A 24,320-nucleotide genomic window follows, 5' to 3' on the forward strand; every position below is an offset into this window, starting at 1 on the left:
TAACTTGTTATTATTTAGGTGACAAAACTAGACAGGGATCCTGCCTCAGGCACAGCTCTTCAGGAGATCAGTTTCTGGCTTAATTTGGAGAGAGCACTTCTAAGAATTCAGGAGAAACGAGAGAGTCCAGAGATTGTTCTAACATTGGATATTCTTAAACATGGCAAACGCTTCCATGCAACTGTCAGTTTTGACACTGATACAGGTTTGAACCTAAATGAATAACGCAGTAATATTTAGAAAATATTATGAGACTAAAATCAATGAATCAATCAGTGACAGCTTATGAAAATAGAGTAGAAACTCTCTGACCCGGAAGTTGTTATTTTCGTCTCTCGTGTATAGTAAATGCATATGAATTAAACAATAACCCTGATGAAAGTCACTCACTATCTAATATAATATGTTAAAAAATTTTTAACAGGATTGAAGCAAGCAATGGCAACAGTGAATGACTACAACCAGCTGATGAAGGATTTCCCTCTCAATGATCTCCTGTCTGCAACAGAGCTTGACAGGATCCGGGTCGCACTGTCTGCCATCTTTATCCATTTGCGTAAAATTCGACCAACAAAGTACCCAATCCAAAGATGTCTACGGCTTGTAGAGGCTATTTCAAGAGATCTTAGCTCACAATTACTTAAGGTACACATAGATTTTGACAAGTTGGCATATCTGTTCTCTGTAATAGAAACATATACATGCATACATTGGAGTATACAATTAGATTTATGCAATCACTTTACGGCACTTTCAAGCAAACTGAAACCATTTTTTCAACATTTTGTATTTACTTTGATTAAAAACGTCTTCCTGTTTCAGGTTCTGGGAACTCGTCGTTTAATGCACATCCCATACGATGAATTTGAGAAAGTGATGACAGCCTGCTTTGAGGTGTTTGGGACTTGGGATGATGAGTATGAAAAACTCCAGGGTCTGTTGAGAGACTTGGTGAAAAAGAAGAGAGAAGAGCATCTTAGAATGGTATGGAGGGTAAATCCAGCCCACAAACGCCTCCAAGCTCGACTAGATCAGATGAAAAAGTATGTTGTAAAAATTTTACTCTTGGGGGAAAGATGGGATTAAAATTAACTGAAAGATTTTTGGCACGCATACTTATAATGTGCAATTATCTTTTTATGATATTAGTTAATTTTTACTCATGAATGAACACTTAAAAAACAAGTATGATCAGTATAGATCAACCTTTACAGATTTCGACGTCAGCATGAACAGTTAAGACAGGTCATTGTGCGAGTGCTGCGTCCAACAACAACAACAAAACCAGCCCAGGCCGGAACTCCAGGTCAAGAAGAAGCTGATGCCAAGGTCGTCAAACCTCTCGTGGATGAAGTAGCTGATGCTAATGCCATTGAGGTACATGTTCCATATCCAAGGCTAAAATGTTCTGAACTAGGCAGGGCTCTGGTAATTCTTAAACTCTACTGAGAGAAGTACTATTGTTTTGTTTGGTCTATGGTGTGAAACAGATGAAAGTGAGCACTGGCAATTACAGACAAGAAAATAGATACAGCAAAACTCAGTTATAACGAAGTCACTGGGACCTATGAAATTACTTCGCTATATCCATAATTCGTTATTTAAGGAATGAAGCTTATTTCAATATATGATATAACATAACTTGATATGCTTTATAAACCGTGAAGCGGTTTATAGAAAGTGTAAACTCTGTTTTGTTATATCGGATAACATAAGTTGAAATTAGCTTCATCCTTATAATTTAATTTCAGAGTAGACAATGAGACAATATTTCCTCTGGAAAAAGGCTTCAAATTGAGAATTATTTTAAAAGTAATGTCAAGCGGAGTAATACATGTACGTTTTTGACGTAACTCATTGTGACGTAGGCAAGTTATTTTATACAAAATATTATATGTTCCTCTGAATGATTCAGAGACAATGACGAATGAATGATTCAGCCAATGGAATTGCTTGATACAAATGAAATTAAATTATAACCGTATATGAAATTTATTAAATTTATATAGCTGGGGATCCAAGATGACTTCGCTGTAGCCATAAATTCGCAATATCCATGTTCGTACTAAAAGAGTTTTGCTGTATTTGATTTACTATTAACTACACAGCCAACAACTCTCCTCTCTGTTTTTATTCTTGATCATCCCATCTTTTGTTTTTGAGCAGAATGTTTTTATTGGATTCTTTACAGTGTTATACACAGAAAAACCTGAAGGTGCCTTCACAAGGGCTTTATTTTTCTTACTGTATTGTAATGCTAAAGTGCTATGGTTTATGAATTTGTGTTGTTTAAGATTTGATTTTTTTTCTTGATAAATTTAGGAGGTTAACTTGGCTTATGAGAATGTGAAGGAAGTTGATGGTTTGGATGTGTCCAAAGAAGGTTCAGATGCCTGGGAAGCAGCCATTAAAAGGTACAGCCTTGTGATAGCTGTTAATCCGTAGTCTTCTGAAAGTAATGATGCCAATAATATATTTACATTTGATCACATATACAAAACTTACATGATGATTCCTTTACACAGGTATGATGAGAGAATAGATCGAGTTGAGACAAGGATCACTGCAAAGCTAAGGGACCAGTTAGGAACAGCAAAGAATGCCAATGAAATGTTCCGTATTTTCTCCCGCTTCAATGCACTGTTTGTCAGACCTCACATTCGTGGAGCAATCAGAGAGTACCAGACCCAGCTCATTCAGAGAGTTAAAGATGACATTGAGGCACTTCATGAAAAATTCAAAGTAAATTATCATTAGCAGAGCAAAAGTTTTCATTTCATATTTTTGTGGTATTAGATTATGAAGATAACAAGAGGGATACAATGCATATGTTAGTGTGTGTCTAATAGATCTAATGATTCAGATTCTTTGCTTTTTTAGGTTCAGTACATTCACAGCACTGCCTGTAAGATGAGTAAAGTTAGAGACTTGCCACACGTTTCCGGAAGAATTGTTTGGTCAAGACAGGTAGGCGGAATCATTTTGATCCAAAACTACACTGATTTTTCAAGAACGAATCCTCTTGCATATGAAATTTTGTAATGTGTAGAAAACATTAAATCTAGTTAAGCCACTGTATGCTGACCTTTTATATACTGTTGCTTTAATTTACAATAGATTGAGCACCAGCTGAATGCATTGTTGAGCCATGTCGAGGTGGTCCTTGGAAAAGGCTGGGAAAACCATGTGGAGGGACAACAACTAAAGAATGATGGAGAGAGCTTCAGACTGAAACTCAACACACAGGAATTGTTTGAAGAATGGCAAAGAAGGGTATGATAACAGTGTCTAACATGTCATTTTCTGTCATTTAATTCCATATGAATTTTAAAATGTGATAATCATTGAGAATGTTTTCAGGTTCAAGGAAGACAGTTGGTAGTAACAGGAAGAATATTTAGTGTTCAGAGCTTCAAGTCCAAAGTCATGGGTAAAGGAAATGTTCTGAAGCTGTGTGTCAATTTCCAGCCTGAAGTTATAGCTTTGTCAAAGGAGGTGGGTATAGGATAAATCAAGAGAATATAGGTGATAAGACTGTTCTGATATCACTTGTGATTTTTAGGTCACCTGAGTAAACTCAGGTGACCTATTGCTATCACTTTTCGTCCGTTGTCGTTCGTCGAGCGTTAACATTTGAACATTTTCAGCTTCTTCTCTGAAACCACTGAACCAATTTCAACCAAATTTGGCATATAGCATCTATGGGTAAAGGGGAACAAAAATTGTGAATTTCATGGTCCCTGCCCCCCTGGGGCCTGGGGGGTGGGGCAAAAACCACTAAAATTAATGCAATCTTTAAAAATCTTCTTCTTTACTCCTGGACATCAAGCAGTCAAATTGTTTGCATGATTGTAATCAGCATTGAGTCCTCTACCAAAATTGTGAAATTCATGGCCCCGGGGTCATGGGTTCTAGTGCTAGGGCGGGGCTAAATAAGTATATAGTGAAAATGCATTATTTCTTTGAAAATCTTCTTCTCTGCTACTGGGTATTAAATAAACCTACTAAGTACATAGTTATGATGAACAAGAGTGCCTCTACCAAAATTTTGAATTTTATGGCCCAGGGTTAGGGGTTCTGGTGTTAGGGTGGGGCTCTATAGATTATAATAGTGAAAATACATGAATTCTTTGAAAATCTTCTTCTCTGCTCCTGGGTATTAAATAAACTAACTAAGTGCATAGTTATGATGAGCAAGATTAATAACCTCTACCAAAATTGTGAATTTTATGGCCCCAGGGTCAGGGGTTCTGGTGTAAGGGTGGGGCTCTATAGATTATATAGTGAAATTTCATGAATTCTTTGAAAATCTTCTTCTCTGCTCCTGGGTATTAAATAAACTAAATAAGTGCATAGTTATGATGAGCAAGAGTGCCTCTACCAAAATTGTGAATTTTATGGCCCCAGGGTCAGGGGTTCTGGTGTTAGGGCAGGGCTCTATTGATTATATATTAAAAATAAGGCATGAAGTACGTTTACAGTACATTAATTCTTTGAAAATCTTTTTCTCTGCTCCTGGGTATTAAATTGATGAGCAAGAGTGCCTCTACCAAAATTTTGAATTTTATGGCCCCAGGGTCAGGGGTTCTGGTGTTAGGGCAGGGCTCTATTGATTCATGAATTCTTTGAAAAAAATTCTTTTTTGCTCCTAGGAATGAAATAAACTAATTACATAGTTATGATGAGCAAGAATACCTTTTCCAAAATTGTGAATTTTATGACCCTAGGATCAGGGGTTCTAGTGATAGGGCAGGGCTCTATTGATTATATAGTGAAAATACATTAAATCTTTGAAAGTTTTCTTCTCTGCTCCTTGGTATTAAGCAGATGAACTACCTATATAGTTATGATGAGCAAGGGTCCTAATCTTCCAGAATTGTGAATTTCAAGGCCCCAGGGTCAGGGGTACCATAAAGGAGGGGGGGGGGGGGCTGTACTTATATACTGAAACTGGATGAATTGTTTGAAATCTGCTCCTTGGTATTTATCAAATATTTTTGAAAAGCAAGGATGCCTTTTCAAAAATTGTGCAATGTGTGGATCTAGGCCTAAGGGTCGGGGGTTCATGTGTGATTGGGGCATTACTGATTATGCTGAATATTACTGATTACTTGAAATGCATTTTTTGTTCCCCTACCCTCACTGCCTATGGGTATTAAGTAAACGAACTAAGCAACTACTAAGTGTATTGTTATGATGATCAATGGTGCCTCTTTCAAAATTGTGAATGCCATAGCATCTGGATTAAAACATGAATCAAATTCAATCACTTGAAAGTTGTTGCATAATGCTCAGGTAACCTATAAGACCCATGGGCCTCTTGTAAGATTTTAAGTTGTATTCTGGTTGTAGGTGAGAAATCTGAGGTGGCTAGGATTCCGAGTTCCCTTAGCTATAGTCAACAAAGCTCATCAGGCAAACCAGCTGTATCCATTTGCCATTTCTCTGATTGAAAGTGTGAAAACCTACCAGAGAACCCTTGAAAAGGTGGGAAGGTCATTTTAAAAGTGCTTTCATATTTCTACTTTTAATACCATCATGATTTGATCTTAAATTTGTTTTAACTGTTTCATAATAAATAATCAAATTTCAGATTGATGCAAGAATCACCATTGTGTTGTTAGTGGCTGGGTTGAGGAAGGAAGTGCAGAATCTCATTGCAGAGGTAAGAACATATTATAGAGACAATTACAGTTATATCAGGTGCATGATAATACAGCATACACGTATGAATTAATTACAATGCATTATGTATTTCAGGGCGTTGGTCTGGTGTGGGAATCTTACAAGTTGGAGCCATACGTTCTAAGATTGGCTGACACAGAAAACGGCTTCCAAGAAAAGGTGCAAAAATTTTCTGAACACAATGTTTTAAAAAAAAATATTTTTCTTATTCAAGAATCATCATGTCATCATTTAAAATGTATTTATTTATTTCAACAAAGCACAAGATAATGTTGCCATTTAACAGGCATAGTTAAGTGATTTTGAACCTGTGCGTACAGTAATGCATTGTTAGATGAAATAATTTTATTTCAACAAAGCATGAGATATTGTTGAAAGTTTTAACAGTAATCATATTCAATTTTGGTTCTAGGTAATCATGCTGAAAATTATGTTACAATTCTTTAACAGTACACGAAATTGAATCATCAAAGTATTTATTGGAACATTGGTCTTGTTTTTCTCTTCTGATAACTTTGATCTGATTAGTTGTAAATTGGATGGATAATGATAACCTTTGCTGGACAGTTTTAGATTAAATTCATATTTATTTGTCAACTGGAGGCAGCATTTAAAAAAGAGGCCGATAAGTATAAGATGACACAGGTAAAATTACATTTAACAAGTGTTTAATTGTACAATGGACACAGTAATCAACACATGCTCAACATAGTGAATGATACATATCAAGGTAAATGACCCCCAATTTTAACAAAGAAAAGAATTTAACAGAATTCTTTATTTGCATTGTTCCTCTAACTGTAAAAACATTGCTTTACAGAAGTTTTTAGATACATTAATTAATTTGATAGTTAATTATCCTTTGACCATTTATTGTGTAACAACATTGGCTTCCTTTTTTGAAGAAAGAGGGGTGTTTATGTTGAAGATTTTCATTGAATTTAAAACCTATGGTAAATTTTTATTTTATTGAATCATTAAAAAATGACTTATTACTACTTGTCTGGCAGATAAGGTGCATGTGCACTATCATGCAGGAACTGTGACATAGGGAGTGAACGTCTCAAAAATAACATCGGTAATGGCGGACTACTCCAGATGATCAGGCAAAAAGTCACACACTTTTAACTTGCTTTTTCATGTAAAAATATCCACACATTAGAAAGTGAAATTTTTAACAAAAATTGCCACACATAACTTTCCAGATAAGTTTAAAATTGCCATAAACATCAGAAATTGCATATATCAGGTAAAATTGCCATACATCAGATAGCCGTGTTTCACCAGAAAGAAAAACACACAAAATCCCATTGTGATGTACAATAAAATTCCCTTTCTCACAGAAATTTATTATAGGAAAAAAGTGCCTATTAACACTCCAAATACCGTATGTCAGGTGCATGATAATACAGCATACACGTATGAATTAATTACAATGCATTATGTATTTCAATTATGATCAGGTATATGCAAATTTTGAAAGTTGGAGCCATACGTTCTAAGATTGGCTGACACAGAAAACGGCTTCCAAGAAAAGGTGCAGTTTTCTTCAAATGTTTGAAAAAACAAATATTTTTCATTAGTTTCAAGAATCATCAGTTGTCATCATTTAAAATGTATCTTTTCTTTAACAGGTGGATGATTTAGTGGCCATTGAAGAGGAGATTGAGTTGGAAGTGAAGGCTTTAGAGACCTGTGCCTACAGTAATGCAGTGTTCACAGAAATCCTGGGTAAAATCCAGAAGGCAGTGGACAACCTTAGTCTGCACTCCTACTCCAACCTACCACAGTGGGTGGCCAAGCTCGACCAAAGGGTGAGGTCTAATTTCTAAGGAAGTAAAACTTTGTAAAAATTAGTTCTATTACTGGTATTCTTCTGGAACATTGGTCTTGTTTTATAGTATTCTGATAACTTTGATCTGATTAGTTGTAAATTGGTTGGATATTGCTGCCTTTGCTGGACTGATTGATTAACTTTATTGTATTTGGATGACAGGTGGAGGCAGCATTGGCAGGGCGTCTAGAGGCCGGTTTGAAGGCCTGGACACAGGTATTGTTGGGTCAGGACCAGTCCTCCACAGACAATACAATGGACACAGATGAACCACAGAAACAGGCCAACAAGCCTGGAGGAGATCCACATATCAAGGTAAATAAACTGAATGAAGGCTGACATGAAGAATATAATTTACTATGCGCTTCATTTACATTTTTCCATAAAGTAAAAGTTGCATTTTACAGAAGTTTTTAGATACAGTACTTAATTTGATGGTGACATTTCATCCTATGATTTATTAAGTTAACAATACCATAAGCCAAGTTTTGACGAAAGAGTTGATGTTTATGTTGAAGATCTTCTTGAATTACAGCCCATGGTGCACGAGTTGAGAATCACCAACCAGCTTATCTACGTTAATCCACCAGTGGAGGAGTCCAGGGTCAACATCATGCAGGAACTGTTTGGCTGGGAGGCAGTCATCACAAGTCTGCCACGTATCAGGCACTCCAGATATCAGGTAAAAATTAACACACATTAGACACTCCAGATATCAGGTAAAAATAGCCACACATTAGACACTCCAGATATCAGGTAAAAATAGCCACACATTAGACACTCCAGATATCAGGTAAAAATAGCCATACATTTGACACTCCAGATATCAGGTAAAAATAGCCACACATTAGACACTCCAGATATCTGGTAAAAATAGCCACACATTAGACACTCCAGATTTCAGGTAAAATTGCCCAATAGGCATTTCAGGTATTAGGCAAAAAAGTAACTACAACACTCCCGATATCAAGGAAAAAGTTACCACCCACTAGATATAACAGATTACAGGTAAAATGCCCACCCATTGGTCAATTATGTTCAGGTATATGCCTAATGTAAATGTTGTCAGAATTTTCCAGACATTGATATTTTTCCAAAAAAATTTGCATGGACTTGCAACTTTGAATCAAAACTTGTGTAAGAAAGTAGCATGTAAGTGTAATTTGAATGAAATGTATTCTCATGGACTTAAACTTCTAAATGAATTGTTATAAATTGTAGGTTGGATTGGACGTGGAGTCAGAATCAGAGAGCACCTACAGGAATGTGTTGACTAAACTCCCCGGGGGTCAGATCGTGCTGGAGGATGCCTACTCAGCTATACAGGCCGTCATGAAGGAGTTTGACAAATATGTCAAGGTAGGTCAGATACGGGGTGTAAGGTTAAAAACTGGATATTAATGGTGAAGCATTTTAATATGTTAAAATTCAATTACATGTATACATGTACTATTTATTGTAGGTTTGGCTGAGATACCAGTCTCTTTGGGATTTGAACCCAGATGTGTTGTACAGCCGCTTGGGACTAAAGATCAAGTTATGGATGAATACTCTGGAAGAAATCAAGTAAGACAAAGCAGTTAACAAACTTTTTTATTGCAATACAAGATCTGATCATTACTGTAACAGTGAACTAACATACCATGATTTTCTTTTGGTTAGGTCTTCTAGAAAAACATTTGACACCTCTGAAACTCAGAAGGAAATAGGACCTATTATTGTGCAGTTTGGAAAGGTATCAAAGCTGTAATTTTTCTTCAATATACAGAGTACTTCATGAGTTAGATATTTAAGAAAACTTTTTAAAATGCATTTTAATTGTATTATCTCTTTCATGTTTGTCTTTCTTAGTAAGATCACAGTAGTATTCTTATATTTTTGAGACATTTAATGTGTATTGCAATCATAACCTATATCAATGGCTGACATAAAATTATTTTAATGAGAGTTTTTCATGAAATATCTTTAAACATCTTCTTCTACAACATAATTTCAAAGCCATAATTCAGGTGCAATCCAAAGTGAGTTTGAAATATGATTCCTGGCATAAGGAGGTCCTCAGCAAATTTGGAAGCCTTCTTGGAAATGAAATGACAGAATTCCATTCAGCAATATCCAAGGTATTCTGTGGTGATCAAAGTTTTTCAAATATATATAGGAAAATTCTTTAAAAATCATTTTTAAAAATAGCAAATCCATGATTTGTCAGTTAATAACTTTTGTATTTGAATGTTGTAAATAAAGCCATTTTTGTTATTTTATTTAGTGTTCAGAGTGAACAGCAGTCTATTGTACAGCCCATGGGCCTCTGTGGCCTAATATGCAACCAGAGTTAGATATTTAAGAAAACTTTTAAATGCAATTTAATTGTAGTATCACTTGAATTTTGTCTTTTTTATTAAGATAAGACACAGTAGAATTCTTAATATATAAATTTTTAAATTGTAATATTCCCATGACACATTTTCAATGTGTGTTATTGTAACATTAAAAAATTTTCATGCTGGAGACATTTTCATCCCCATCTACTTACATTTAGTGACAATATTGAGGGGGTAATTTTTTAAATTCCTTTGTAATTCAGGTGCAATCCAAAGTGAGTCTGAAATATGATTCCTGGCATAAAGAAGTCCTTAGCAAGTTTGGAAGCCTTCTTGGAAATGGGAAAAGACAAATTCACTGTAAGTATCAGCCATATGCCAATTGTTATTCTATGTACACATGATCATTGCTCAAATTTGCAGGATTAAAATACTTAGAATGTGATCTGTAAAATCACATATTTTTCGGACAACTTTAGGCAAAAACTCTCTTTCAACTTAAGAGTTTGTGTATATATTGGTTCATAAAGGAAGATTTAAATTTTTTAATGATAGAATTGTGTTTATAATATATGTGTAAAATTGTATTTCGTGGTGGACATGAATTTGTGGGTCTCTTCATACCTCGAAAACCATGGAAATTAAACCCCACAAAAATTACTGATTTCACATTATTCCAAAACTGAATTGATAATTAATAAAGGATTGGCAAGTTAATAACATTATAAAGAAATTTCCTGTCAATGTAATGTAAATAATGCTGGTTTTTAGTTTGTTTTATTTGGACACAAATTAACCATCATCGGTTTTCGATGCTGGAACAGCAGTCTATTGATACAGCTAATACTTCTGAGGCTGTAGGCCTAATCACTCAAGTCCAGGCCTTGAAGCGAAGAATGAAGAACTGGGAAAAGCAAGTCAATGTAAGCAGTGTAGATACAGAACTTGTTGTTTGCCAATTATGATATTGTTAGAAGTTTCTTTTAAGATTTTAAGGGAGCAGTACAACTCTATGAAATAAATTATTAAATTGTTTACATTCCCAGACATCATTTTCTTATGCTGTGAGTTTTTGATTCAAGATGTACAAAGAAGGACAGAGGATCTTGGAGCGACAGAGATTCCAGTTCCCCACTAACTGGCTTTATAGTGACAATATTGAGGGGGAGTGGGGGGCCTTTAATGACATTATGAAGAGGAAGGACTCCTCTATCCAGACCCAGGTGGCCAGTTTACAGATGAAGATAGTGTCAGAGGATAAGGTGGTGGAGAGTAAGACAATGGAGCTACTGTCTGAGTGGGACAAGGACAAACCCGTCACTGTAAGTATCGGTAACATGGAGTGCTGCATTGTTACTTCTCTGTACAAAGATACCTCATTGCTCAGGTTGTGGAATTAAACATTTCCTATATATTCACTGTATTTATATATCTGACTTGAACCAATAGAAGGTTGTATAGATGAGACTTTTCCATTGCATATGTTGTAATCTGTATGTTATTCCTGGAGTCTTGACATGGGAAAATTCAAGCATGAAAATCTTTTAACAGTATGAAGTACCATATAATCTGAAATTTTGTAATTCTAACAATCCTGTGTGTTTGGTAAATTTTCAAAATTTAACTACTAAGTGTATATGTTATTTTCTGGCATCTGAACAGTTGATAGATGTAAGTAGATCTCTTAGAATCTTATATATCTAACCCTGCTTTCCTTTATATATCCATATAATGTATATATTTCTGAAATTCAGTTTGCTTTGACTTGTTCAGTGAGGAAGAATAATTGTTAATTTATAAGCCGTGAGCTATGGTTTTTTTTGTTTGTTTATTACTTAAAACATAGCTTGGAAATTTATTGTAAGATTTATTTTTAAATAATTTAAAATGTTTTTCATGGCCTTTTATAAATTTGCTTCAATGTCTATAATTCTTTTTCCTTTGTAAGGATTGCAGTATCTTTGGATAGGGTTGCCTTTGATTTTATTGCATGTATTCCTCGGTGGTTTGGTTTTCATTGTATCAGAGAGACATTTTGAGTCATTAGTTTTTGTTTGATGTTAAGGGTGAACTCAAACCAGATGAAGCAGTCAAGGCCTTGACAATATTTGAGGGAAAATTCAATCGCCTGAAGGAGGAGAGAGAAAATGTGGCAAAAGCTAAGGAGGCCCTGGAACTCTCAGAACCAGGTAAGGAAGCTGTTTACTGGGAAAAGTCTGTTTTAAACTTGTTGACAGTGAACTTCATGTTATGTTCATACACAAATATTTATTTATATCTTATTTTTCAAACTAAAAGGGAGTTACATGTATAGTAAATGACTTTAAAGTTAAAGTAAATTTGTTATGTAAGTTTAAATCTCTAATCTGTCTGTACTCAGGTCAGCTGAGTGCCAGTGAGGAGAGAATGCAGGTGGCCCATGAAGAATTACAGGACCTGAAGGGAGTATGGGCTGAGCTGTCTAAAATCTGGGAACAAATTGATGAACTCAAAGAGAAACCTTGGCTCTCTGTACAACCCAGAAAGGTTAGAATCTGAACTTTTAAAGAATAAGTGTACAAAAATGTAATTAAGTTAATTTAAAATGGATATTGTATCATTAATCCATTAAAAATGTCATTAAATTTTCATTGTTCACACTTTCATAGATAAGACAGTCTTTGGATGGATTACTCAACCAACTAAAGGAACTACCATCCAGACTAAGAACATATGCTTCATACGACTATGTCAAAAGAACCCTACAAGGGTATGCAAAGGTAAGTTTGTACCCATCATACTTATGGCTTTTATTGATAGGAAGACATCCTTCAGTTTTTACCTGTATATCTCACTTCACAGGTGAATGTCCTGATTGTGGAACTGAAGTCAGAGGCCCTGAAAGAGAGACACTGGAAACAGCTAACCAAGAAGCTAAATGTACGCTGGGTGTTGTCAGACCTTACCCTCGGTCATGTATGGGATATTGACCTCATTAGACATGAACACATCGTCAGAGACATTATTCTTATTGCTCAAGGAGAAATGGCTCTGGAGGAATTCTTGAAGCAGGTTTGTTGTCACAATGCATGTTCATTTATATGAAGAACCCATGAAATTTATCTTAGTTTTAATGTTGATCTGCTTGCTAACTTTTGTTGGTCTCTCGAACAGGTCAGTGAGGTCTGGAGAAGCTATGAGCTGGAGCTGATTAATTACCAGAACAAGTGTCGACTAATCCGAGGCTGGGACGATCTCTTCACAAAAGTCAAGGAACACATCAACAGTGTGTCAGCCATGAAGTTGTCACCATACTACAAGGTATTAATCACACAAAGCAATAACCTTGAAACTTTTTAAAGTTAATCTCTGTGTAAATTTTGAAAATGTGTTCTGATTTAAAGTTATGTTCAGAAATAAAAACAGTCAAACCTCATTGTCTCAAAGAACCCAAGGATTTGAGATTAGATACATAAAGAAAAAGTGGCTTGCACTTCTACACACTTTGATGCATAGTTTTGAGAAATTGATTGGGAATTCCTAAGTTCAGCTGTATTAACTTTTAAATATATATTAGGAAACTGTTAGTTCTATTGAATACTATTGAAGTATTGCTTACGAGATGTATATTGCAAACAATGACTTTCTGACAGCAATTTGAGGAAGATGCTTTAGCCTGGGAAGACAAACTGAACAGGATCAATGCCTTGTTTGATGTTTGGATTGATGTCCAGAGAAGATGGGTGTACCTGGAGGGTATATTTACTGGCAGTGCTGATATCAAGGCTCTGCTTCCAGTGGAAACTTCACGATTCCAGGGGTGAGATTTCCGACGTGTCAATAAATCAACTCTAATCATCTCTTTACATACACCAGACTGATGAATTAATTTGTACATACATGTACATGTATGTGAAATAAGTACATGATAATCTAGTATAATGATTTTACCTTTGTTTTATAGAGTAAGCACTGAGTTTCTGGCTCTGATGAAGAAGGTGACACGCTCCCCGTTAGTGATGGATGTAGTGAACATCCCTAATGTTCAGAAACAGCTGGAGCGACTCTCAGATCTCCTGGGCAAAATCCAGAAAGCACTCGGAGAGTATTTGGAGAGAGAAAGAGCTTCATTCCCAAGGTACAGAAAAATAATAATCTAGAGCTACATGTTATTGCCTTGATTTCAGAGACCTCTTACAGAAATGTTTGTATGTAAAAGTAGCATGTCTAAATTTCAAAATATGGTACATGAACATGTTTGTAGCATATACATGTACATGAGAGGAATATAAATTTTCTGAAGTACAACTCTATTAAGATGTCTTTTATTGCTAACATTTCGCAGATTCTACTTTGTTGGAGATGAAGATTTGCTGGAGATCATTGGTAACAGTAAAAATGTTGCTCGTCTACAGAAACACTTCAAGAAGATGTTTGCTGGTGTGGCCACCATCACGTTAAACGAAGACAACTCCCAGGTCACAGGGCTCCTATCAAAGGAAGGAGAAGAGGTGTGTATTAGTGTCATTAAGATGGAAACCCAATTAAAGCATATCAAAAATCAATTTTGATTGAAAATTTGATTAAATTAGATGCTAGTTGATGTTGGAGGAACAGAAAAGAAATGGAAACATCTAATATTAATAATATTGAGCATGAAAGGTTTTCTTTATGACTTCAGGGTTGAGTGAATAGTTGCTTTTGCACTATCAACATTTTCTCCTTGTAGGTTGTGTTTGCCACTCCTGTTTCTATTGCTGCCAATCCTAAGATAAATGAATGGTTGACCTTGACAGAGAAGGAGATGAGGGTGACCCTGGCCAAGCTGCTACAGGCTGCTGTCAAGGACGTTGCTAAGTTTAAGTCTGGTCAGATTGACCCCAATCAATATCTAGAGTGGATAGATAAGTATCAGGTACGCTTAACATTTACTTCTGTAGATTCCCAATTATTAGTGAGAAATTAATTATTGCGTAATTTCGCGATAATAAGTACTCGCGAAAAATAAGGAATTTACGGTATACAATGTGTATATCATGGAGTGTTCTTAAACTGTGGACGAAAATTGGCAAAGAAATTTTTATTTATTCTAAATTTGTACCATTAAGCTCCATGCGGCATTAGTGTGAAACGCAAGTGTCTGGCTTTATAAAGCTCATCTGTAGAAACTGTATATGGATTGTTGCTGTGATTGTTTTTAGGCCCAGCTGGTGGTGCTGGCCTCCCAGGTGTCCTGGTCTGAGAGTGTCCAGTCAGCCCTGTCAAATATCGCCAGCTCTAAGAACCCCGCGGACCTGACCGCCCTGACGGACGTCCTACAGGTAGTAGACAACACACTGAATGTACTGGCCGACTCCGTCCTACTGAATCAACCTCCAGTCAGGAGGAAGAAAATGGAGCATTTGGTAAGAGAACTGAAAGTTAACAAACAAAGAAATTATGCTGAAATGATTAAATTCTGTCAGATTTAAACACTGCTCAGTTTGAATGTTTTTGTTCATTTGGTTTTGTTTGATTTTGTTTACTGAAATGTACAACTGTCAGATACATTTAATACACAATTTGTTGAGTGTAAAGAAGTTCTAATAACATTTGAGACCTGTCTAATAGTAATCTTTAACATTTTTTTCAACAGATTACAGAATTAGTACATCAGAGAGATGTGACAAGAACATTAGTGAAGAACAAAGTGAACAGTCCTAAGTGTTTTGACTGGCTGTGTCAGATGAGGTTTTACTTTGATCCCAAGAACTCGGATGTTTTACAGCAGCTGTCTATTCAGATGGCCAATGCTAAGTTTAACTATGGCTTTGAGTACCTGGGTGTACAGGATAAGCTGGTCCAGACTCCGCTGACAGACCGGTGTTACCTGACGATGACCCAGGCCCTGGAGGCCAGGCTGGGAGGGTCACCATTTGGTAAGATGCAATGAGGGAAGGTGTATTACAAACTCTCACTTATTTTTATTGGAGGTAGAACATGGTGAATCTTAGTATAATAATTTTTTTTAGATTCATTATACCCCCCGCAAACGAAGTTTGGGGGGGTATATTGGAATCACCTTGTCAGTCTGTCCGTCTGTCCGTCCGTCCGTCTGTCTGTGAAATCGTGTCCGGTCCATATCTTTCTTACAGAGGGACATTAGAATCTACTACTCCACACAAAGATTGCCCATGACCTAAGGGTGTGTCATGACCTTGACCCAAGGTCAGTTGGGGAAGTTCAAGGTCACTGGAAGAAAAATTTCATAATTGATGTCCGGTCCATATCTTTCTTATGGGTAAACTTGGTAGGTTCTCATTTCACACAAAGATTGCCCATGATCCAAGGGTGTGTCATGACCTTGACCCAAGGTCATTTGGGGAAGTTCAAGGTCACTGGAAGAAAAATTTCATAATTCATGTTTGATACATATCTTTATAAAAAAAAACTTACTTCTGAAAAACCCAGCGGGGGGTATTTTGTCCCGTTTGGACAGTTCTAGTTTTCCTTTGTTGAAAACTACATGAGGCATTCAGCTTCATGAATAAATATTTTTCAGATGGATCAAATTGATGCTATTTTAGAATTAAATCATTTTCTTGTATAAAAATTTATTGTATACTGCTGTGTTAAGATAATGTACATGTAATTAGAAGTCTAGGATCTCTTCAAGGTACATATCTTACTGATGGTTAGCTCTTTAGTGTTTTAACACCAGAAAAACTGCATGCTTCCAGCAAGGATGTTCCAGTGGTCCATTGTTACTCCATGGTATGGGTAACAATGATGCTCAGCATGCTACAGGAACTAAAGGGGCAGGATAAGGTCTCTCTGTTTTAAGTGTTGGCAGAGGGGAGTATGACCTGTCCACAGCTCTAGATAAAACTAGGCAGAATACTTACTAGTGAGAAAAGGAATATCAGTGTATTTAATGTTGCAGGTCCTGCTGGTACTGGAAAGACTGAGTCTGTTAAAGCTCTAGGAAATCAGCTGGGAAGATTCGTGCTGGTCTTCAACTGTGATGAGAACTTTGACTTCCAGGTAATGTTTTTTGGGGGAAAAAAAAGACACTATCTTTTGCGATAAGAAAGTATCAAAGAATGAGCAAAAATTTTTTAAAAATTGTACATCATTTCACATTAAAGTTACAGTCAGCGTCTGAGAAAATGAGTAGTTTAGAATGTATCTTTTTCTCTACACCACAGGCTATGGGTCGCATCTTTGTGGGTCTGTGTCAGGTAGGAGCTTGGGGATGCTTTGATGAGTTTAACAGGTTAGAGGAGAGAATGTTATCTGCCGTATCACAACAAATTCAGACCATACAGGAAGCTCTCAAAGATATGGTTGGCAAGAAAGAAAAGAGTAAGACAATTTAGTTTTATGAATTGCTTGATTTTATCAATTTGAAATGGTAAAATTAATCTGAAGTGTGATTAGAGAAGATGGGTTTGGTGGCCATGTAAACAAAAGTTTTTCAAATTCTCACTGTACATCAATGTAAGTGTTCATACATTTGCCTTGTAGCCTCCACTGCAGTAGAACTGATTGGTAAACAGGTCCGAGTAAATCCAGACATGGCCGTGTTTATCACCATGAACCCTGGATACGCCGGAAGATCCAATCTCCCAGATAACCTGAAGAAGCTGTTCAGAAGTTTAGCAATGACCAAACCAGACAGACAACTCATTGCTCAAGTCATGTTGTATTCTCAAGGATTCAGGATGGCTGAGAAACTCGCTAAAAAAATTGTTCCTTTCTTCAAGTAAGAAAAAACATTAATTTAATCACAGCAAAAGTATTTTTAAATGTGCTTGTATGATGTGTGCATGTTCTTATTTATATACAACTAAATCTTTTGATGTAACAAATTTAGTTTAAATTTAATACTTGTTCTCAATGTTTACAGCTTATGATATGTCTATTCATCACAGATGACACTATGAATATTTATTAAAATGTGGGTTTTGTGTTTGTCAGGCTTTGTGATGAGCAGTTGTCTCCACAATCTCATTATGACTTTGGTTTACGAGCCCTGAAGAGTGTACTTGTAAGTGCCGGCAATCTGAAGCGGGACAAGATACAGAAAGTCCGTGAAGGAATGCTGGAGAGAGGAGAGAATGTAGACGAAAGGTCTATTGCTGAAAACCTCCCTGAACAGAAAGTAAGATACAGTACATAGAAAGGAATTGTGTAATTTGAAAAGTATCCTTCAGTACCTTATGGTTTAAGTAATGATATACATGTACATGTAGTTGTATATGGACAGTGCAATAGTCATAAAACAGTCTAATTTTATGGAAGAAGAACATGATGTCTTTAAATATAGTTGCATGTACAGTGCAGTAAATGTAAAAATATTTATTTATTAATGAAGATTATGGAATCTAGATACACTGTAATGTGTACTATGCTTATTCTGTGTTGCAGATTTTGATACAGAGTGTTATGGAGACAGTGGTACCTAAGCTGGTGGCTGAAGATATCCCACTCCTGTACAGTTTACTGTCTGATGTGTTCCCCGGGGTACAGTACGACCCAGCTGAAATGACCGCCCTCAGACAGGAGATCAAGAAAGTGTGTCAGGAGAGGTACCTCACATACGGAGAACAGGACGAACAAGGATCACAGTGGGTGTCAAAGGTAGAGTCTCACTGATAGTTCACATCCTTTGAAAATGAGAGGCTTCTTTACCCATGATACATGGATAACCCAGTTTATCATCAAATCATTGTAAAATATTGGGAGCATATGAGATATTCCGACAAATATTAACATATTCATGCAATATACCAAACAATGTAAATACAGAAAAAAAAACTAAGTTGTACATGGCGTTAATAGATTTAATAATGAGAGTTTATTGCTTTGATTATCTGTAGGTACTACAGCTGTATCAGATTACAAACCTCCATCATGGTTTGATGATGGTGGGTCCCAGTGGCAGTGGAAAGTCAAAGGCGTGGCAGGTCTTACTGAAAGCTCTGGAGAGATTGGAGGGAACTGAGGGCGTGGCTCATGTTATTGACCCCAAGGTATCACATAGTTCCTCTCATAGTTTATCATGTCTGCATGCAATCCACTTCACACAGTTATAATGATCTTGAATAAATATCAGAGATCAGGTAATAGAGTATGTTTAAAAGGTACTTACTTTATAAATAAAAAAGATAAAGAACATGTTTATTAGAGGTATGATTCTGTTTTCAGTCCATTTCCAAAGAGGCTTTATATGGTACTCTAGATCCCAATACAAGAGAATGGTCTGATGGTCTCTTTACTCATGTATTAAGAAAGTGAGTATAAGATTCATTGTACTTAAACTGTGACGTATTAAGTAAATTCATTCCATGACCCGTGTTCATTAGATATTTTGTGAGGTATTATATTATGTGAGATTTTATACAGGATAATAGATAGTAGGAGACATTTACAGGATATTAGATAATTTGAGATAATACATGTATATAATAGATATAGATATTAAGAGATATTATACAGGGTAGTAGATGATAGTAATGTGAGATATTTTACAGGATAATAGACAATGTGAGAGGAGAGCTTCAGAAGAGACAGTGGATTATCTTTGATGGTGATGTGGATCCTGAATGGGTAGAAAATTTAAACTCTGTGTTAGACGAAAACAAACTTCTTACCCTCCCCAATGGAGAACGTCTGGCCATTCCACCAAATGTATGTACTATTTTGTGTATGAACATTGTCATTGCAGACTTGCAGCTGATACTACATGTATTTCTAAGACTAATCTGACTTGATCTGATATACAGGTGAGGATCATGTTTGAGGTACAGGACCTGAAGTTTGCAACCCTGGCCACGGTCAGTAGGTGTGGTATGGTGTGGTTCAGTGAAGACGTCCTGTCTCCCGAGATGATATACGAAAATTACCTCCGAACACTGAAGAATGTGTCACTAGACGAGGGGGAGGAAGAATCACCTAAGGTCCTCACAGGAGAGGCAGAGGAAACTCTGTCTGCTACAATGCAGGTAATGATTTTCAGGCTGCTGTAATATTTAAGATTAACCTTCACATTCATTGTCATTCCTTTGAAACATGTACATTTTACTTCAATGTGACGGTTAATAAATGCTTTATTTTACATTGACAGAGAGAAAAAATAACCATATTAAATGATAAATGGCACCTGAAAGTATAGGTATAGTGTATTGTGATTATTTCTAGGTTCAGAGAGACTGTGCTAACATCTTGGGTCCGTATTTTAACTCTGATGGTGTGGTGAACCGTGCACTGGAGTATGCTATAAGTTTGGATCACATTATGGACTTTACTCGATTGAGAGCTCTCAGTTCTCTGTTTTCAATGATAAACCAAGGAGTCAGAAACATTATAGCTTACAATAACACTCATGTGGACTTCCCAATGCAGGTAAGGGGCTATATTATGTGGAGATCTAAAATTACAGAAAAATGTAAATTTTGAAAGTTGCTTTAATAATTGAGGTCAAGTTGATTTATTGATAAGCATAATTTTTTGTAAAGTTGCAACTAGTTAAACAAAGATCACATAAAAGAAAACATCACATAAAAGTTGCAGTCTGATATGGTTTAAGTGTTGACTTTCAGCAAGACCAGGTAGAGAAATACATTACAAAGTACTTGATCTACTCCATTCTGTGGTCTATGTCTGGTGATGGACGTCTAAAGAGTCGACAAGAACTCGGTGACTTTGTCCGAGGAATCACAGACATTCCACTGCCACCCACCACCAATCAACTCATCATTGATTTCGAGGTAACTTACACTGTAAACGGATTTCACTTTAACAGTTTGATTCATGTGTTTTTAGCAATTATACCTTGTACTTAACAATTTGTTTTAAGAACTTTTATAAATATACCTGTACATGTATAACACTTGCATACATTAATGAAGATTAAAATACATAAAATGAGTCTTTTTTTGTATGTGAAATACTGTTTTGAGTGCAGTCAAACATTTTAGAATTCAGACACTAGGCTAAATATTGATAAAATATAATAATGTTTGACTTGCATATCCTTCCCTGTTGTTTGTAGGTGTCCATATCTGGAGAATGGATCCCCTGGCAGTCTAAAGTCCCTGTAGTGGAGGTGGAGACCCATAAGGTGGCCGCCCCAGACGTGGTCATCCCCACCATCGACACGGTCAGACACGAGGCCCTGCTATACACCTGGCTGGCAGAACACAAACCCCTCGTACTGTGTGGTCCCCCAGGCTCAGGAAAAACCATGACACTGTTCAGTGCTCTCAGATCCTTACCAGATATGGAGGTTAGGAGGATTTCTGTGTATAGATATAGCACTTTGTTGTGTAATAGAAAATAAAGAAATACAATATCTTGCACTTTGTATGGAGACTGAAAAATTTGTAAATCTCCTTTGCTAATACTTGTACATGTGCAGTAAATAAAAATTTACGTGCAGATGATAAATTAATACTTGTTTACACAGAAGCAAACACCTCGCCTCAAGAAAGCCAAAAACTAAATGTGCATTTTCTTTTTGAAGGAACTCAGCATTTTAAGTGAGTTTGATTCAGAAAATTACAGTTGTTTACATTTCTCTGTTACAGGTGGTTGGTCTGAACTTTTCTAGTGCCACAACACCAGAACTGCTGCTGAAAACATTTGACCAATACTGTGAGTACAGACGTACTCCCAACGGGGTGGTGATGTCCCCCATACAGATGAACAAGTGGCTGGTTCTCTTCTGTGACGAGATAAATCTGCCAAATATGGATAGATACAGTAAGTTAATTCAGGAGTCCTTTTAAATATGTTGTTTTTCACAATGTCCTTAAGTCTCCAGTTTGAGTGTAACTCTCACTGCTTTTTTTTGCTCTTATTTTCCGTACAGACACCCAGCGTGTGATTTCCTTCCTGAGACAGATGTTGGAACATGGAGGATTTTACAGGACGTCAGACCACACCTGGGTCAAGTTTGAGAGGATGCAGTTTGTGGGTGCCTGTAACCCTCCCACTGATCCAGGGAGAAAACCCCTGTCTCACAGGTAAATAGCAGCACTAATCTGTAGAGGCTAGGAGGTTTCAGTAAGTTAAGAATGCACAGGAATGAGGGCTGATATAGAGAAGAAACAAATCTCTTTACATTAGCATTGTTGGTAAGTTTATATGGTAAATATGTATATTTTTATTTTGTTTAACTTTACAGGTTTTTGAGACATGTCCCTGTGGTGTATGTTGACTACCCAGGAAAGATTTCCTTGACTCAGATCTATGGAACTTTCAACAGAGCCATGCTGAGACTTGTTCCCAGTCTAAAACCATATGCAGAGCCTTTAACCAATGCTATGGTGGAATTCTATCTCATGTCACAGGTAATCTTTTAGAGTAGGACCAGTAAATAGATTTATGCATGTTTTTAAATTTTGATATTTACATATATGTTGATTTATTCATTTTTAGAAGTAATTACTGTTTAATTAAAATTAAAAAAGTGGAACATGATAATAGAAAAAAAGGATACAAAAGATCCTGACATAGTTATTTTATGCTATAAAAAAAAAAATCGTATTGTCGTTTGAATATTGTTTTATTTATTTCCTTTCATCAGGAGAAATTTACCCAGGACATGCAGCCCCACTACGTGTACAGTCCCAGAGAGATGACTCGGTGGGTGCGTGGTATCTGCGAGGCCCTCAGACCTCTGGACAACTTAGATGTGGACGGCCTGGTCAGAATTTGGGCCCATGAAGCCCTGAGGTTGTTCCAAGATAGGTGAGAAAATGAGAGTGAGACACTGAACACTTTTACTATGTTACTTGTAATGCACACTATTCCTAGTAGTCCAGAAAACCAATAACCTTTAAATTGTCCCACCATGCCAAGAAACACTTGTAAGGATATCAGACAAAGGTGTTGCTAGAGTTTACATATTCAATAATGTGGAAATGCAGGTTGATTGAAGATGAGGAAAGAAGATGGACAGATGAAAATGTAGATGCTGTTGCATTCAAAAACTTCCCCAACATTAATCGTGAAGCAGCCCTAGCCAGACCCATCCTGTTCAGTAACTGGCTCTCCAAGGACTATGTGCCAGTGGACAGAGAGAGATTGAGGGAATATGTCAAAGCCAGGCTTAAGGTCAGTTTCAATTCAAAATGTTTTATAAAGTCAGAAATTCAAATCATTGCAATTTGGCTGGTAAGTAAGATGCATGTATGTATACATCAATTAGAAGGAAAACATAAGAAGCATAATAACTTTATGATTAACTGTTGAATAATCTGTGGTTTTGTGTAGGTCTTCTATGAGGAGGAGTTGGATGTCCCCCTGGTGTTATTTGATGAGGTTCTGGACCACGTGCTGAGGATTGACAGAATTTTCAGACAGCCTCAGGGGCATGTTCTCCTGATAGGGGTCAGTGGATCAGGAAAGACAACTCTGTCCAGGTTTGTGGCCTGGATGAATGGACTGAGTACCTATCAGATCAAGGTCCATAACAAGTACTCCGCAGCAGACTTTGATGAGGACTTGAGAAATGTGTTGAGAAGATCTGGATGCAAGGTACTGTAAAACTAGAATTAACTAAAAATATGTAAGGAATATGGGATTTCAGTAATTTATGTTGGAGAAAATTGGTTGTTTCCATTGTTTTATCTTCATCAATTTGTCTCAGAGAACATGTATTAAACAGAAATGAAATACAGCAAAAACAAAATTACATTTATAAGTGTTTTTGTCACAGGATGAGAAGATAGCTTTCATCATGGATGAGTCCAATGTGTTGGACTCTGGATTCCTGGAGAGAATGAACACATTGCTGGCCAATGCTGAGGTGCCAGGTCTGTTTGAGGGAGATGAGTACACCACTCTGATGACCCAGTGTAAGGAGGGGGCCCAGAGGGAGGGACTCATGTTAGACTCGGGGGAGGAGCTCTATAAATGGTTCACAGGACAGGTGATGAAGAACTTACATGTAGTATTTACAATGAACCCCTCAACTGAAGGTCTCAAAGATAGAGCTTCTACATCACCAGCCTTGTTCAACAGGTAATGTGATTCTCTTGCATTTATTATGAACCGAGTTTTTATTTTTAAAAAAAATGTTTGTTTTCTACATATACATTGTACATGGACTTTCACATTAAGTATGACCTACTTGTGACCATGTATATGAATGGATGCCTGCATTTTTCACTATATGGTTGAAAATTCTTAAAATGTTGTTTACAGGTGTGTCTTGAACTGGTTTGGTGACTGGTCCAATGGAGCCCTGTACCAGGTTGGTCGTGAATTCACAAACAAGATAGACCTAGAGAAAGGAAACTACATGGCTCCGGAGAATATTCCGGCCATGCATGAGCTTCCAGTCAGTCCGTCACATCGTGAGGTGGTCATCAATGCCTTCGTCTTTGTCCACCTGTCTCTACATCAGGCTAATGCTCGTGTTCTGAAGAGAGGAGGGAGAATTACCGCTGTCACCCCACGACACTATCTGGACTTCATCAACCATTTTGTAAGCTTATAATTTTTTTGTACAT

General features: G+C 36.7%; 1 protein-coding gene across 1 annotated transcript in view; it reads left to right on the forward strand.

The window, feature by feature from the left end:
- Positions 1–24,320, forward strand: part of LOC134274341 (cytoplasmic dynein 1 heavy chain 1-like) — a 40,634-nt gene that overhangs the window by 1,233 nt on the left and 15,081 nt on the right. The window contains exons 4-55 of the mRNA XM_062756614.1: positions 19–205; positions 425–645; positions 823–1,043; positions 1,215–1,377; positions 2,323–2,414; positions 2,526–2,742; positions 2,881–2,967; positions 3,118–3,273; positions 3,361–3,495; positions 5,353–5,487; positions 5,594–5,665; positions 5,761–5,844; positions 7,320–7,499; positions 7,682–7,834; positions 8,055–8,201; positions 8,741–8,878; positions 8,982–9,085; positions 9,182–9,254; positions 9,529–9,640; positions 10,645–10,763; positions 10,923–11,162; positions 11,906–12,029; positions 12,221–12,366; positions 12,489–12,599; positions 12,682–12,891; positions 12,994–13,140; positions 13,473–13,639; positions 13,784–13,957; positions 14,165–14,330; positions 14,549–14,734; positions 15,021–15,224; positions 15,455–15,737; positions 16,742–16,842; positions 17,007–17,163; positions 17,326–17,563; positions 17,779–17,962; positions 18,229–18,441; positions 18,681–18,833; positions 19,009–19,094; positions 19,335–19,491; positions 19,587–19,805; positions 20,002–20,205; positions 20,403–20,570; positions 20,855–21,088; positions 21,390–21,564; positions 21,674–21,827; positions 21,989–22,154; positions 22,391–22,554; positions 22,734–22,920; positions 23,080–23,343; positions 23,525–23,829; positions 24,013–24,295. Coding sequence (XP_062612598.1) covers positions 19–205; positions 425–645; positions 823–1,043; positions 1,215–1,377; positions 2,323–2,414; positions 2,526–2,742; positions 2,881–2,967; positions 3,118–3,273; positions 3,361–3,495; positions 5,353–5,487; positions 5,594–5,665; positions 5,761–5,844; positions 7,320–7,499; positions 7,682–7,834; positions 8,055–8,201; positions 8,741–8,878; positions 8,982–9,085; positions 9,182–9,254; positions 9,529–9,640; positions 10,645–10,763; positions 10,923–11,162; positions 11,906–12,029; positions 12,221–12,366; positions 12,489–12,599; positions 12,682–12,891; positions 12,994–13,140; positions 13,473–13,639; positions 13,784–13,957; positions 14,165–14,330; positions 14,549–14,734; positions 15,021–15,224; positions 15,455–15,737; positions 16,742–16,842; positions 17,007–17,163; positions 17,326–17,563; positions 17,779–17,962; positions 18,229–18,441; positions 18,681–18,833; positions 19,009–19,094; positions 19,335–19,491; positions 19,587–19,805; positions 20,002–20,205; positions 20,403–20,570; positions 20,855–21,088; positions 21,390–21,564; positions 21,674–21,827; positions 21,989–22,154; positions 22,391–22,554; positions 22,734–22,920; positions 23,080–23,343; positions 23,525–23,829; positions 24,013–24,295 — 8,766 coding nt within the window. The remainder of the gene's footprint in view (positions 1–18; positions 206–424; positions 646–822; positions 1,044–1,214; positions 1,378–2,322; positions 2,415–2,525; positions 2,743–2,880; positions 2,968–3,117; positions 3,274–3,360; positions 3,496–5,352; positions 5,488–5,593; positions 5,666–5,760; positions 5,845–7,319; positions 7,500–7,681; positions 7,835–8,054; positions 8,202–8,740; positions 8,879–8,981; positions 9,086–9,181; positions 9,255–9,528; positions 9,641–10,644; positions 10,764–10,922; positions 11,163–11,905; positions 12,030–12,220; positions 12,367–12,488; positions 12,600–12,681; positions 12,892–12,993; positions 13,141–13,472; positions 13,640–13,783; positions 13,958–14,164; positions 14,331–14,548; positions 14,735–15,020; positions 15,225–15,454; positions 15,738–16,741; positions 16,843–17,006; positions 17,164–17,325; positions 17,564–17,778; positions 17,963–18,228; positions 18,442–18,680; positions 18,834–19,008; positions 19,095–19,334; positions 19,492–19,586; positions 19,806–20,001; positions 20,206–20,402; positions 20,571–20,854; positions 21,089–21,389; positions 21,565–21,673; positions 21,828–21,988; positions 22,155–22,390; positions 22,555–22,733; positions 22,921–23,079; positions 23,344–23,524; positions 23,830–24,012; positions 24,296–24,320) is intronic.

Source organism: Saccostrea cucullata, unplaced genomic scaffold, assembly GCF_032062105.1.
Source record: "Saccostrea cucullata isolate Sc308-1 unplaced genomic scaffold, CSIRO_AGI_Scuc_v1 ctg1274, whole genome shotgun sequence".
Taxonomy (NCBI): domain Eukaryota; kingdom Metazoa; phylum Mollusca; class Bivalvia; order Ostreida; family Ostreidae; genus Saccostrea; species Saccostrea cuccullata.